General features: G+C 34.9%; 1 protein-coding gene and 1 long non-coding RNA gene across 2 annotated transcripts in view; one reads left to right on the top strand and one right to left on the bottom strand.

The window, feature by feature from the left end:
- Positions 1–4136: 4136 nt before the first annotated feature.
- Positions 4137–10335, bottom strand: LOC106953980 (sorcin). Its single transcript, XM_015043153.1, has 8 exons — positions 10042–10335; positions 8833–8886; positions 8419–8488; positions 8076–8119; positions 6683–6830; positions 6375–6488; positions 4951–5009; positions 4137–4460 (listed from the first exon to the last, which is right to left on the bottom strand). The coding sequence occupies exons 1-8, from the start codon at positions 10087–10089 to the stop codon at positions 4434–4436; spliced, it is 564 nt and encodes a 187-aa protein (XP_014898639.1). The 5' UTR covers positions 10090–10335; the 3' UTR covers positions 4137–4433.
- The window catches only part of LOC106953981 (uncharacterized), a 19945-nt gene continuing 10655 nt past the window's right edge, over positions 6280–15569 (top strand). Inside the window, exons 1-2 of the long non-coding RNA XR_001426281.1 lie at positions 6280–6291; positions 9918–9921. This is a non-coding gene — a long non-coding RNA (uncharacterized LOC106953981). The remainder of the gene's footprint in view (positions 6292–9917; positions 9922–15569) is intronic.

Raw genomic sequence — 15569 nt, 5'->3', positions numbered from 1 at the left:
AACAATTTTAGTACATGTGTCAGAAGAGGGCTTAGAAAACAATAATACAAAAAAAAAATTGACCTAAAGGGTACCTGGGGGCAAGGAGCAACAGGGTCAGATGCTCAAGCACTGCACGTGCCTGGTAAGGAGGGATATTAAAAGAAACATTTCAGGAGACTGTTTTTTTGTTTGTTTGTTTGTTTGTTTTTTACTAAATTGCTGATTATCTTATCCAAAAATTACTTTATTTTTTTATCTTTGAAATGACAAAGTAAACCACAGTAACCCATCGTGACCCCAACAATTCAAACATCTACATTTAAAAACAACAAATTCAACTCAATTTATTACCTTCTAAACATTGATATCTCAGTGTTCACAGCTCCTCTGGCTTTTTCAAGCTTTGCTTCAGTTTCTTTGAATCTAGATTTTGTTTTTCAGATCTTCATTGGAGCAATGGAATAAGAAATCAAGTGAAGCACTGTTCGTGAATCATTCTTCATTTGATCACGAATCATTCCTCAGGTGCAAACGTCTGTCAAGTCAAATTAAATTTGGCTGGGAACCAACACCCAGGGACTTTTTCAGCACGTAGGTCTTCATTGGAATTCCATGAAAACAAAGAAGAGACTGTTTCTCTCTGTCAAAATAGCTCTGTGAGAGTTTTTTTTTCCTGCCTTCAGCCTCAAATGAATGCTGAGTATTTCTGAGAACACCTTGCCCTTGTTAAACAGGCAGTACAACCAAACAGGACAAAAACAAGCAAAAGAAATAAGTCCTATTTTTTATAGTTGCAGTAAAGATAATCATATCCTCTTTTTGATTAACTTTGCAGTGAAATTCTGAATATAACTACTTTGATAAAAAGGGTTGAATTTTTTTCTTGTTTATTTCTCCCACTGAGGCAAAAAAATAACAAAGGAGGAATACCAAATTAAAAAGTTAATCAAATAAAAATAAAGTTCAATAATATTTTTTAGACAGTAATTCACACATTGATGCTGTCACATATGGGGTACCCCAAGGTTCAATAGGACCCCTTCTTTTCAATATTTACATGCTCCCACTGGCTCAGGTTATAACAGGAAATAAGATTAGCTACCATAATTACGCGGATGATACACAGCTCTACATCACGATGTCACCAGGTCACTCTGAAACCATCCAATCACTGAATAGATGCTTAGAACAGATAAATGTGTGGATGTGCCAAAACTTTCTCCAGCCGAACAGAAACAAAACTGAAGTTATTATCTTTGGACCTTAAGAGGAGCAAAATAGAATAAATGCACAGCTTCAGTTATTACAACTGAAAACCAGCGATCAGCCCGAAACCTGGGAGTAGTGATGACCTCTGACCTGAACCTTCAGAGCCACATTAAGACAGTCACAAAGTAGGCCTTCTACCATCTGAAGAACATCTCCAGGATTAGAGGACTAATGTCTCAGCACGATCTAGAGAAACTCATCCATGCGTTTATCTTTAGCCTCATTGATTACTGCAGCAGCGTCTTCACAGGTCTGACTAATAAATCAGTCAAACAGCTGCAGCTGATCCAGAAGCTGCTGCTCACGTTCTCACTAAAACCAGGAAGATAGAGCACATAACACCAGTGTTAAAGTCCTTACACTGGCTCCCTGTAGCTCAAAGAATAGACTTTAAAATACTGTTGTTAGTTTATAAATCACTGAACAGTTTAGCACCACAATACATTAAAGATCTATTACTGCTGTACCAACCATCTAGACCCCTCAGATCTTCTGGTTCTGGTCTGCATCCCCAGAACCAAATGAGGAGAAGCAGCATTCAGTTTCTATGCACCACAGATTTGGAACAAACTTCCAGAAAACTGTAAAACAGCTGAAACACTGGGTGCCTTTAAATCTCAACTTAAACCCCACCTGTTTAGAGTTGCTTATGGCTAAATTAGGGTTAGAGTGTGGGTTTTGATGTTTTTGATGTTTTTAATGTTTTTATCTTTAGTTTTTATCTATTTATTAATTTCTTTTTATTTCTCTTTCTCACTGTTTATGTTTTAATGATGTAAAGCCCCCTGGAAAATGTCCCAGTTAAAAGACGTTCAACTAAAGTCCTAAGGGGTTTAGAGTCCCAGTTGACGGCGTTTCAACTAAAAACCTAGAGGTTGGAGTCCTTGTCAAATGGTGTTTTTGACTAAAGTCCCAGAAGGTTTGAGTCCCAGTTAAACAACATTTAACTGAAGTCCTCAAAGGGGTGTGGGTTTTTATCTTTTTATCTTTTTTAATCTTTTTCAAAATGTCTTTCTCTTTCTCACTGTTTCGGTGATTTTAATGTTTTTATCTTTAAAAAAAAAAGTCAGAGAGGTTAGAGTCCTTGTCAAACGGCGTTTTGACTAAAGTCCAAAGTGTTGGAGTCCCAGTAGACAGCGTCTCAACTAAAGTTCTACAGCTTTTTATTTCTCTTTCTCACTGTTTACGTTTTAATTGTGTTTTTTTAAATCTCTTTCTCTTTCTCACATGCTGTTTTTATTTTAATTATGTAAAGCACATTGAAATGCCTTGCTGCTGAAATGTGCTATACAAATAAAATTTGATTGATTGATTGACTTATTTGGAAAAACTTAAAAATGCAGCAGATTCAGCTTGAATCTGAGCCTTTTTGACTAAATGGTTCCACTGAGAAAAATATTCCTTACCGAGACACATCCTGCCCTCTAGTGGAAAGAGAAAACAGTGCAAGAAAAAAAACTGTTCCTTACATCAAGTTACAGCCCAACCACGTGTCTTTACTGTTCTGTGACATTTTGTTAGACTTAGTCTTTTATAGCACTTAATAATAATACAGTCTGTGAGATACTGCCAAATAGGGCACCTGAAAAATTCGCTACATTTTAAAAAGAAAAGAGAAAAAAAACTAGATGATAATTTAAATAGTATATTTAAATTGAACTAAAACAATCTCCTAAACAATCATGTATAAAACATGATTTCAAACATGTTTGAAATATGTACGGCAAATTGTATCAGCAATACAATAAAAAAACAATTCCAGAACACGCCTTAGGAAGGCTCACTATTGCAATAATTAGAGGCAGCCATATTTAATATCAGCATTTTGGTAATTTGGAAAGTAACAGCTGTTGTTGTATTTTAGTATGTATTTCAGAAACAAAAACAGAATATTGCTCACATAAGCTTTATTTAGCCAACTTAAATTGTCGTGCCCAAAGCTGTTTCAGATAAAGTGACTACAATGAGATTAAAAGCAAAAAACATTGCTTTTTTCATTGCTTTCAGCAAAACATTTCTGAAAGCAATATCCACTTTAAGGAGATTTTAATTTCTCTGCATGATCTTTAAAAGAAAGTTAAAAGTTAAAGTTGTACTCTGACATTTTCATCGGCGTCAATCACCCAAATTAACCAAATTTAGGCTGTTCTTGAATTGTGGTCAAGGCCAGCACTACACCTGCATTATTGAATTATTAAGCTGTTGCTACGTTTGGTTGACTTGCTGTTTGAGTTAAGTATTTGTCAGGTGTTTATAATACAGAAGCCAGTCGGTGCATGTCTGTTGCTTTATGTAATCTGATGTCCATTTCTTCCTAACATTCATACTAACATGCCCTGTAAACTTTGGTTCAGTTGAATTCATTCATAAAACATCATACATCAGCTCTCCAGACACCAATATCACTAAAAGCACTTATGACTTAAGCTCTTCATCACAAAAAAATACGATAACACAAAGTAGAGATAATCCATTCATTTATACCATAACCCAGTGTATAATTATTTCTATTAGTAATTATATTTATAATAAAGGGGAGGTCATTTTGAAAGTGATTATTCTTTACCAAAAGGTTTGAATTCAGGTGAAATAGTTTGACATCTACAAACTGGAGCACCTTTAAAATGAGCTTTACAACCAATGTTTAACTAAATGAAAGCTGACACCATTCATATAAATGTAGTAACTGAAAAGCTTCAGTTACTGTAGGGCCTTTTATTATGATGCCGTCGCTCAATATTAGATCGAGTTCAACAAAAACTTGATTTCATCACATCACGTCTTTTTCTGCATCAATCCACCTGCATCACACTGCAAATGTTCAGACTCAACAAGCTGTAGAAGACAATCACATTGATTCCACAATAAAAAAAATGAAGAAACAATCAGACTTCATAATGTTTTATTAATTTCATAATGGTAAGCAAGGGATAACATGATGTGGTAGAAAGCAAACAGCGAGAGCGATTACTGTGTTAAGACTGCAAGTACTTCCATGCTATGGATCTTAGTACATTTCTCATTAGGCTAAAAATGGCTTTAAAATTGTCCAGTTGGAATAAACAGTGATATTTGGACCCTGTTTTTTTTGTTTTTTTTTTACAAAAAACAATTCAAGAAAAAGTAAATGATATAAAAATGTTAGAAGGTCAGCAGGTCCTCACAGGAAAAATGTGTCTTTTTCAGACGCTCATGGTGACCTGGATAAACTACAGAGAGAGAGACATGACCAGAGTTAATATGCCACTTTTCATCATCCAACAGTAAATTATTTCTACTTATTCTAATTTTAAAAATCATGTTTTGACAATATTCTGTAACTACCTGACCTGCTAAGCAAAAGAAAGCTAAATATTTATCAGATTATTTTAAATAAAAGGAAAGGAAGATTGTAAAGGACATTTTTAATTGTTTCGTTAATAAACCAGCTGCACAAATCTGAGGTTTACATCCAAATAGAAGCCACAGATCTTTAATTTGAAATTTGTAAAGAAAATCTGTTGAAGTCAAAACTGGGACAAGAGAGTCTGGTGTATTTTCACATCTGGACCAGGCAAAAGGTCCAGATGTGTTTTGAATCTCACCATCTGAACCCAGTGTGTAAACTTTGAGTTTTATTGACAGTTCTAGTCTGGTCCCTAACCAATCTGTTAAACTTCCAGAAACTAAAACAGGAAATTTACTTTTGCATAAACTTACGTCATCGTACTGAAAAGAGGCATTTCCACTGTGGGACGTATCCCTCCTTCGGAATTGATCTAAAAAAATAAAAATAAAAAAACACAAAAAGTGCAAAAATTTAAACCAAAGCAATTAGAAGTATTACGTTGAGACAAGAAATACATAAAATAAATTTTAATTGCATAAAAAATAAACCAAACACTAAACAAAATGCTAACAAAGCTGACAAAATATAATTTTATCTTTTATTAGATGTTTAAATCTCCCTAATAAACATTTAGGCAGTGTAGTGATTTAAGGACTGCTGTGCTCCATTTTCTTGATGTTGGTCAGGACTCTGGCAGCAGCAATTTGAATGAGCAGATTTTTACAGAGATATGGACCCACTGCATCATAATAAAAGGCCCTACTAAAAATAAAAGCAGAAACCAGTTTTTCTGGATCTTGTTTCAAAAGGAAGACTTTTATTCCTGGCAACATTTTTAAGGTACAGTTGGCTGATTTTAAGATATACTTTATGCAGTCCAAGTCCATATGTAGGGCCGATGTCCAGCCATCGTCTTGGTCTCTATCCAGAGGAAGATTTCAGCAGAGGATGTGAAATGAAATAAAACTGAAACTGGTTTTCTTCATAAAATGAAGAAGTTAGATCAGATGATTTGATAAAATGTCTCAGTAAACTGAAGCTGATGTTGGGAAGCAATTGACAGATTTTCAGTTTTGAGGTACACCACATATTTAACAAGTCATATTTTCCAAACCACAAAAAATTTCCATCACATCTGTGGTTTAAACTGTGAAAAACGGATAGCATACAACACAAAACCACAAACTTATTTTAATTTTCTGCCTACCTTAACATATACACCTGGAATTTACTTATTTTTATATTCCATACAATACTGTTTCAGTATTTCTATATTCACTTGTATTTTTTGTATATAGATTTTTATATTGGTTGTGCTCTGTCCTCTGTAACAATGTAAATTTCCCCACTACGGGATTAATAAAAGAATATCTTATCTTATGTTATTAAGCCTACAAATAATATTAAGGATACTGCAGTTAGACCACCTTGCAGCCTAAAGCATATTATGCAATCAGCTTATCTCATGTTGAAAGTAAACTGATGAAGATAAATCATTCTGTAAATATATGATCCACAAAACAAAAAACATAGTAACTAAAATCCCACAATACAGAACATTAATGTTCACTTTAGTTCGCTTTGTTTCCTGAAGCAAAGTATTAAAATGCATGCAGATTCAGACATGTGAGCTCTGAGAGGATTTCACATACTCAACCAAACTGGTCCTAAAATGAGCAAAGATAAACATGCACCCATTTTTCTGCTGTCCAGTTTTTAGATCTGCGTATTTTCATATTTTTAGAAGTAGAAACAGTATTGTTAGGGTTTCTGCTTTCATACCAGCTCGACTCACCAGTCAGAGCTCGGAGTCTCACACAGCAGCTCACAAACTCATCAAAAGGAATCCTGCCATGGTTGCTGTAGCGCTTCATGATGCAGTTCATGGCCTGAGGGCTTAGATTGTAGCCTGCAGAAACACGCAGGGTAAAAGAAATCAATCATCCAACCTGCGACACAGAGTGACTTTTACTCTACATTGAAGAAAAAGTCATGATGCAATGTCAATTAAGAGAAATTCCAGCATAGTCTTAATTTTAGCAAACATATCAAAGTTGTTTTGAAGAGTTGAAAACAATAAAAATCATTAAAATCAGTGCATACCCATGGTAGTGATGGCCTGCTGCAGCTCATGGCCCTCCACTGTGCCGCTGTGGTCCCGATCGAAGGATGAAAAGGTGGCTTTCCAGCCGTTCAGGGCCTGGCACAGATCCTTGAACTCATTAAAGCCCATCGTTCCAGACATGTCCCTCTGTTAGAGCATTTTCAGTCAAGGACCTCACACAACTGAAGAAATTAATGTCATTCAAGACTAATTTTAAAGATTAAACATGTTCATATGATGCACTGTGGTGTTGTCAATAACCAGAAAAGGGATTGGGAATCTTCTTTTGTGAAGATTTTCCCCAAAAACAAAAACATAAAAGGCTCTCATTTCTGTAGCTAAAGTGACACTTTTCAGAAAAATATTGTGAAAACTGGCATAATTTTTCATCCTAACTATAAATCAAAGCATTCATCATTTTACAGTTGATCATCTTAAGCTGGAGGTAAACAGACAACTAAAGTATTTTCTTAACCCAATCTTTGTTAAAAAAGAAGGAAAAACTATTTAATATCCAATGCAATAGCAGAATATAAAGTATTCTTACATAATATTATCATGCAAGTCGTCTACTTTAACTGTTTTTTTTCCCAGCCATTCTGTTCATTTCACTGCTGATTATTTTTGCAGTATTGGTGTTTCTCTGTTTATTGAGGCAGTTTGCATGGTGGTGTTGTGGTTAGTTCAGCCCCCACCTACCTGGAATTTCTTAAACCTCTTGTGGTTTAAGTGTGACTAAAATCAACACATCTTTATTTGATTTAAAGCAAATCAGAGGTATTAACTGTATTTTCATTCCATTTCTTTTTCCTCAGATGTACATTTTTCTCTTACATAGAGAATTTTAAAAGCAGAGCATGAGACATATTTTGTCTCTAAATGTTATAGAACTACTCTTAGAAAGGGACCAAACCGCAACAGCATCTGATATGAAGTGTTTGTTTACTACAAGAAAATAAACCAGTTGCTTTTCTCAGATGTCTAAGCTGCATCAATCCCAGTCCCCACTAACCACTAACAGACTAAAGTGGTTAAAGATGGAGAACGTGTGTGAGAGGAATATCTGGGCTGATGAAAAGCACATCTCTCTGAACGAAGTACTCTGTGTAGTTTGCATGAACTTAAGTGGATCTTGCATTCATTTTGACAAAGAGTCAGATGTGATAGTCATGCGTTTTGGATAGAAAGTATATAAAATATTCAGTTTTTTGCAACTGTTGACAAATTTGAACCTTGTATGTTGCCAAAAATATTAACCTAACCCCATTTTTTCTGTATTTTACTCCGTCTACGCAATGCATTCCTTTCCTGACAGGCTGGGCATTAAAGTCATAGGGTCTTAAATAAAATTTTTACTCAAATGTGAAGTGGTTTCCATATAAGGAAGGATACATCCAGCATGTTAATCATCAGTCGGCAGGATTCCAGGCTGAAAGCTGCAGAGAGAGAAGCACACATAATCAAATATATTCAGGAAGCTTTAAAAGAGGCAAACAATAAAACACAGGTCCTCTTTACCTATCGTTTATGGTCACAAGGCATAAAACTATGTGAAATGGCTTGTGACGACCTTAGTTTTAACCCGATTGTGCTTAATCACAAACTGGAATAGTTTATGTTTAATTAAAAATGGAAATAAATTGCAATATGTCAGGATAAAGAGCCAAAAAGACCATAAGTAACCAAATCCTCACTCATTTAAGTGGATAAGTCCACTAAAATGTTTTCCTCTTACGTTGGTATGATCCAGACATGCCGGACTGCGTGAGGCAGCGCTGCAGCTCATCCGCTGAGATCTGCCCATCCTGACGAGGTTTCATGAAAAAGATGGAAGAACAACACACAACACAGTCAGATGCATGTTTTTATTCATTTAACATTTATTCAACTAGTTGAGTTATTAAAAACTAATTCTTTACAATAACAATCTGGCAGCGAGGTTCTTGTAAAGCACACTTTAAAAGAAACAACAAACAATATTCACAATATTGTTAAAATCAACAGTAAAGACAACACAGAGACAGGGGCATACAACAAAATTGACATCAGATTTCTTTTACAGGTTTCAGAGAGGATCTTCTTTAAAATAATTATGCAGAAACAAGTACAGAAGCATCAGAAACACATTGCAGTTCTCATCGTCTCTCACCTGTCCAGCCACCTGGGAGAAGTATCCATACAGAGGATCTTGTTGCTGAGGGGGCTAGAAAAGGAAAGCATAAGATTAAATCAGTGATTGTTACATTATAGTTGCTAAATAGTTTCTTAACTCTGGGGAGAAATGCCAATGTAGAGCAGGGGAAGTTACTTCAAAGTGTTGAAAATCATTTAACTGAATCCTAGAAGAGAACAGCTGCATGTCATGGTTATAAAGCAATCCTAATTTTAAAATGGATGGGTATTTTTGTTTTACTGAAAAGGTCATAAAATCTTCTGAAAAACTTTTTTTAAAACTCAAAAATAAAAACGATAAAAGAAAACTCAAAATCAGAAATGCATTGTTTCTTTACAAACCATTAGAAAAAGCACACTGGTTGAATCTTTTATTATGATAAACTGAAACAATAGTTATGTTGACAACCAGACCAGTTGATATAGGCTGTTAGGTCTTTCTCTACTATGTTTGTTACATATCAGTCAGTGGATCGCCCAGGAGCAGGGAGATGTGCATTGATGCAGAAATGGAGATAACATTGTAGCTGCTTAATTTTCTTTTTTGATTGAAAAACAATTCTGCAGTGACTGGTTATTTAAAGTAAAAATTTTGATTGAGTGATTCAGTGGAGGACATCTTATCATGAAGGAACGCCACTCAGCCTCACCCTCAAAGATACAATAAAGTCAGTATAATAAAGTCACACACATCAACCTTTCAACAAGAACTTAAAGTTCAAAGGTTAATCTGTTATATGCATATATATGCTTGACAACTAGATTTTTTTCAGTCAGTTTTCATTATTTTGTTCATAATTTATGAAATATTTAATCATCTGGAGATAAATATGAGTCATCACTACAATTGAACAGAAGGACGAATCAAAAGAAACTTTTTGAGTCTAATGTTAAAAAATTAAACTAATTAATGTTTAATTAATTTTAGTTGGAGAAACATCAGCTTAATTTAAGAAACAAAGAAATAATCATTTGTAAATGCACAAAATTAAATTAACCTATTTAAATAAAAAAATACCTGCAAACTTGTGGGATTTATAAAATAATTTCTTTGAACACTAGCAACGTCCTGCTGTTTCTAATTTATCACTTCCGCACTGTTTGGGTCAGATGTCCGATTCGGGACAGAAGAACAATAATAATCAATATTTAACCTTAAATCACTTAGAGGTTAAATTTTTCTCACCATTCCTGGGAATCCACCGCCCGGAGCTCCATATCCTGGATAGGCCATTTGATTGGAGTGCAAAAAACAACTAGTTAAGGACTTTTACAGGAAGGGAGTTGACTGCCGAACAGCACAAGCTCAGAAAGCGACCAGTGACAACACTGAGATAACCGAGCAGCTACAATACAATTTATCTTGAAGAATTGAGCTGTAACTGTGGGAGGACAACGTAGAAAAAAGATGAGGAAGAGAGAAGGCGTACAAACATTCAGATGTGTTGTTAAATATCGCATTTCCTGTATTTGACCCACCCATCTACCTTCTAATTGGAGGACAGAATCCACGTGACATAATATTAGCAAATCAGAGCCCAGGGTAGAGATACGAGATCAGAAACTGGAGAGTGAAACTGATATGACCCATAGGAAGTGCTATCAGTAAAATGTACTCGTAAATTAAAAAAATATGACATACATATTATAAGAAAGGGGAGAAGAGAGAAAAACAGAACAATGCGCGTCTGTAAATAAGAAGATAACATCTGTGCAACAGCTGAAGTAAATCTATGGAACTTTTTCAGTTGATTGAAAATCGACTTTGACACGCCTGCGGGATCCAGGTCACCACCCTGGTCTTTGAACAGATTTTACACATAGCCTAGGACAATACAGATAAGGAAACTACTACCCAGATCAAGAGTTTTTATCAAAAGGATTTTACTTCACACCATCAGTTAAAATCATTTAGTAATTTTATATAAAAATGTACAATGTACTATATGTACTAATGTACATATTTGCAAATAAAAAAACTTACAAAATGTATATTCTTTTAAAATAATTGCATGGATTCACAGCATTCACAGCATTAAAGTTATTTTGTTTTAAAGATGTACCATTGAATTTTTGTAGACCAACAAATCTAAGTCACAAAAACAAACTGAAATTGGAAAACACAGGAATGATCCTTTAATTGCAAGCATTACATCATTGACTGAGAAAACAGAACCAATCAGCTTGTTTTTACAGGATGAAACGCATGTGGTCGCTTCAGTCCAGAGTGACCCAGCCCGGTCAGATTCTTCTTCATTTGCAACAGAAGCCTTTGGATTGAAAAGAGGAGGTTCGCTTTTCCTCATGTGGTTGTGAAAGGATCTGAAGAAGACTAAATTTGTGTCGGGATGTACAAACTGACTCCTGAATGTTGGATTCGGTCACATGGACCTCAGATTTGTGTCAGTCCTTTTCACCAAGGCGGACTTGCCACAGGTGTTCTGAACCACCAAGATAACAATGAGGATGAGGATGAAGAAGTATTTCCTGCTTCGTGCCATCACACTATGGGTAAATTTAAGGTTATTCATTATCAGAGAGAAAAACAGGGTGGAAATCAGATCTTGCTGTGAGAATACACAATAATAAAAATAGAGTAAACATGAATGAATTGTCATGATGCTAATATTACTTGTCATTATTGGCATCTATTTTTATGCTCACTCTTTTTGTATCTTTTATAGCAGTTAGTGGGCTTATCACTGATTCTCTGCTATCACAATCACAACTTTTAACTCTAGAAAGACATAATTCATTAAATCTTTCTTTTCCCAATCCTTTTAAAATTTAAATCTACACACCGGAACCCAAAACAATTCAGTTCAGTGTTTCATATTTTTCCCATTTAATATTTTTTGTTGCTTGTGTTGTGCTTAAATAGTCTTGTTTGTTTGTGTGTTGGTTTTTTTTATCACCCACACACTCCCTGTTGTGTGAGCATATGCACTCCGTGATGCACCTGCAGGGCATTAGTTTTACCGCTGCCCAAGCCCAGCAGGTCTTTTCAGGAAACAGATGGATCAAATATACGTTTGAAGGAGTAATCCTCCTTTTTCAACCAAGCATATGACGGAAAGTTTCTAAATGCTCAGCAGTTTGTGTCTAAATTAACCCTGTTTTTCACCTTTTCTCACAGGCTGTGATGATGGTACTCATCAATCTGATGATGCTCAGTGGTTCACTTGTGGACCTCCAGGCCTGCCTGGACCTGGTCACTCATCACAGCATCAAGTAACAGAAGCAGAGCATGTGGAAGTGTTGCAGGGATGTGCTGGCTGCTGTTGTGCTGAAGGACAACTGATAGAAACCAACCCATGTGCTGGAGTTTATGGCCAGAGAGAACAAGACAGTTTGAACCCCTGCTGGTCTGGATTTCCACCCAACTATTATGTCAGTAAGTGGGCTCCTGGTGTTTTATATTAACCTGGTCAAAACAGTCACTTTAGGAATAATATTATCAGAGTTATTTAGTAAAGGTGATGTTTTCACTTCATTTTCCTATCTCTACCATTTGCAAGAAGAGTTCATTAATGCTTATGAAAATGTTCAACTATTACAATAGTAATCATGAATTGTCAAGATCTCCTGACTTCACAAATATTGTTTTTGACAAAAAATAACAGCAGAATTTTTCATAATTTTTCAGTTTCAGATCTTCTCTTGAACTGTTTGCTCTCTTAGAACAGGAGTCTGCAACCTTTACAAAACAAAGCAATTTTTGCTCTCAGTTCAGCTAAAAAAAAAACTGGTTTAGGAAGAAAAATACTGACTTTTTGAAAAAAGATGACTTATATATTTCTACTATAAGAAATTTGTCATAATTTTTAAAGAATAGTATTTTTTCCCCTATTTTTAGGTTTTGATATGAAAACAAACACAAAACGTTTTCAAAAATAATAGGTACACATGTAGGTCTACATTTTACTATTTGTACATAGTTTCCAGTTTAATAAGGAAAGTAGATCTAAATAATAATTACTGGTACTTTTAGTGTCATTCTACTATAGAAATTAAAGGTAAGTATTCCATTTTAAAAAAAATTAAAATGGCTAGTACTTTTTAAAACTTCAGTTGTTTCTTTATAATTTTTAGCTAAAATTATAAAGAGTCATTGTGGAGGGTCTAAAAAGTCACTTGTGTCTCGGGAGTCACAGGTTGACTAAGAAAATATTAGTTTAATTTGCATTAGACTTAATGATAAAACTAAAAACAATTCACAATTTAAGTTCGAAATGAAGAATTTTCTTAAAAACCCATTTTCTGTACATCCTTGTCCCTAGTTAGGTCAGGGGGTTGCTGTTATGAAAATAAATTCTGAAATACAAATTAATACTAAAACATACTTCTGTAGAATAAGCATTCTATATGTTTACTTATTTCCAGGACTTTTATATTTGTCAACATTTGATTAATTTTACATGTCCAAACTGATGGGAACAGTTGCAAATTATAATGAAAAGTCAAAGAAGAACTGGACTGTCATGTAACAGCTCTCATAGTTTTGGATCATAATCAGATAGGCTACTAAGCTAAATAATTTATCACAAGCAAATTACTAATGATGAAGTTGATTTGGTAGGTGATTAATAGAGCAAACTAAATTTGAACATAATTGTGAATATCTGTTTTGCAGTGAGACGAAACATGGTGTTGGAAGTGGAGGTGGTGGAGGAAGTTGCTGTGGAGGACACTGTTGAATTAATGTGAGAACAAATATTTTTATCTCTGTTTTATGGTAAAGATTTCAGATTATTTTATATCATTGTATAAACATATGTGCATGTTTTTTTAAAGAGTTGCTGTTCTTCTCTTCCCAGGACTGAGGATCTGCTTGCAGATGGTTTTCTGGATGTTGAATTTTTGCCAGGCGAGCAGCTCTACCCACCATAAAGACCTGGGTGACTTTCATGGTGCTCTGATTTACTAATCATGCGCTCAATCAACTTCTCTTCAGATGTGATTTTATCTGCTTTATATTTCCCTGTTTCATTTTTAATTTTCTGTTATGTTTCACAGATGTACATGAATAAAGTTTTTTAAAAGCTCTTTTTGTATTTTCAGTAAGTAGTCCTTAAAATGTCACTTTTTCTTTAATTTACTTAAAAATATACTTCTCTTATAAAAAACAATCTAATTGACTTAAGTGCTCAAACAGCACTTTATCTATTCATAACACCAAGTGTGACAAAGACAAGCAGGATCAAATGTTGGCCTGTCTCTACATGTTGTGCAATTTTACCTGGAAAACTGAGGGAAACCAAAGCATGAGTAAATATGGAAAAACAACGTGCTCCTCACATCTATGGCTTATTAGAACCTCTTCAGTAAAGGCATATTTTGGAAAAATCAGAAAACAAATGAAAGAAGCATAAAACTGTACAAATTCATCATCCCTCACTTATTGCATGGACCATAAGCCATGTTGTAGTGACTCTTGCATTTAGTCCCTATAAGGCGATTTTCTTATTGAGCTCTTTGTGATATTTAATTTATTTGCAGCTCTCATTACAGGATTTTCTCTATAGTTGACACAGAATGAAGTGATGACTGTACTGAGGGAGAAATTCAGAACAACAATGTGGCAAAAGATAAAAACCACACGCTCATGCTGGTAGGATTTGTTTTTCCATTCGATGGCCCATATCCTGTGGTTTTCCATGTATCACATTTCAGTGGTCCAACCACAACAGCAGGCTGTGGTGAAAAGCAAAGCATGAAATATAGAACAAAACTAAGTATATGGCTTCTTTTCACATTTTCAACAAATTTTCTTCAATGAAAAATGTGATTTTGTTAGTTGTTTCATATTTCCAGATCCACAGCACAGCACCATTAGCTGCAGAAGAACCAAAACACGTGACCCAGCCCACTGGAGACAGAAAACCAGGTTCACTGTGGGAGCTTAAGGTAAAAATCAATAAATTGGATTTGAATTGTAAAAAATGCAATGAAATATGGAAATATATGGACATCAGATTAAGACTATTACATCAGACAAATGGCTATAAGGATCAAAGTTAGTTTTTTCCAGTCCAAGTCTTTCAAAAGGCCCAGTTCTTCACCACTAACTGTGGCTGTGTGTGCAGTTCAAGTATTTAAAAATTCAGGTCCAGAGGTCACAAATATGAAAAAAATGGCCGTTCCAGCTTAAGGTTCTGGTTCAAAATGAACCTTCTGACCTATAAACAACAAAAGCAAAGTTGGTATTTGGCAAATCACATACATTGGATTACTAATGGCATTACAACATTTCTTCTATGCATCCAAAAATAAAAATCATAATTAAGAATTGATTTAATTAAGAATGAGCAAATTTAATACATGATTTAAAGTATACCACAAGGTTTAAGTCATTTAAGAAAAACACATTAAATTTTCTCTAAGTATTAGGCTAAGAAAAAAAATAAACTTCATGGGCAATTCAATGACAGTGTCAAAAGATGTATTCTTAAATACCTTTTAAACATTTACCAAAACTGGGATTTCAACTAAGGCTACACAGTGGCACAGTTTGCAGCACTGTTGCCTTGCAGCAAGAAGGTCCTGGGATTGGGATCCCTGCCCAGGGTCTTTCTGCATGGAGTTTGCATGTTCTCTCTGTGCATGTGTGGGTTCTCTTCAGGTACTCCGGGTTCCTCCCACAGTCCAAAAATCTGACTGTTGATGAATCTTTCTGTTGACCGCTGGCAATAGGCACCAGCACCCCTCACAAAA

This window comes from Poecilia latipinna, unplaced genomic scaffold, assembly GCF_001443285.1.
Source record: "Poecilia latipinna isolate Pla-1442-1.1 unplaced genomic scaffold, P_latipinna-1.0 Scaffold619, whole genome shotgun sequence".
Taxonomy (NCBI): Eukaryota; Metazoa; Chordata; class Actinopteri; order Cyprinodontiformes; family Poeciliidae; genus Poecilia; species Poecilia latipinna.
Note: the sequence above shows the minus strand (reverse complement) of the source record. Positions and strands in the feature narration are given on the sequence as shown.

What these genes read in the sequence shown, in the direction of transcription:
- LOC106953980 (XM_015043153.1), bottom strand. Translation starts at nt 10,089, where the DNA reads ATGGCCTATCCAGGATATGGAGCTCCGGGCGGTGGATTCCCAGGAATG. An exon ending in TGATGATTAACATGCTGGAT is followed by an intron (nt 6,831 to 8,075) that starts GTATCCTTCCTT and finishes ATGCTCTAACAG; the next exon opens with AGGGACATGTCTGGAACGAT. An exon ending in GCAGGCCATCACTACCATGG is followed by an intron (nt 6,489 to 6,682) that starts GTATGCACTGAT and finishes GTGTTTCTGCAG; the next exon opens with GCTACAATCTAAGCCCTCAG.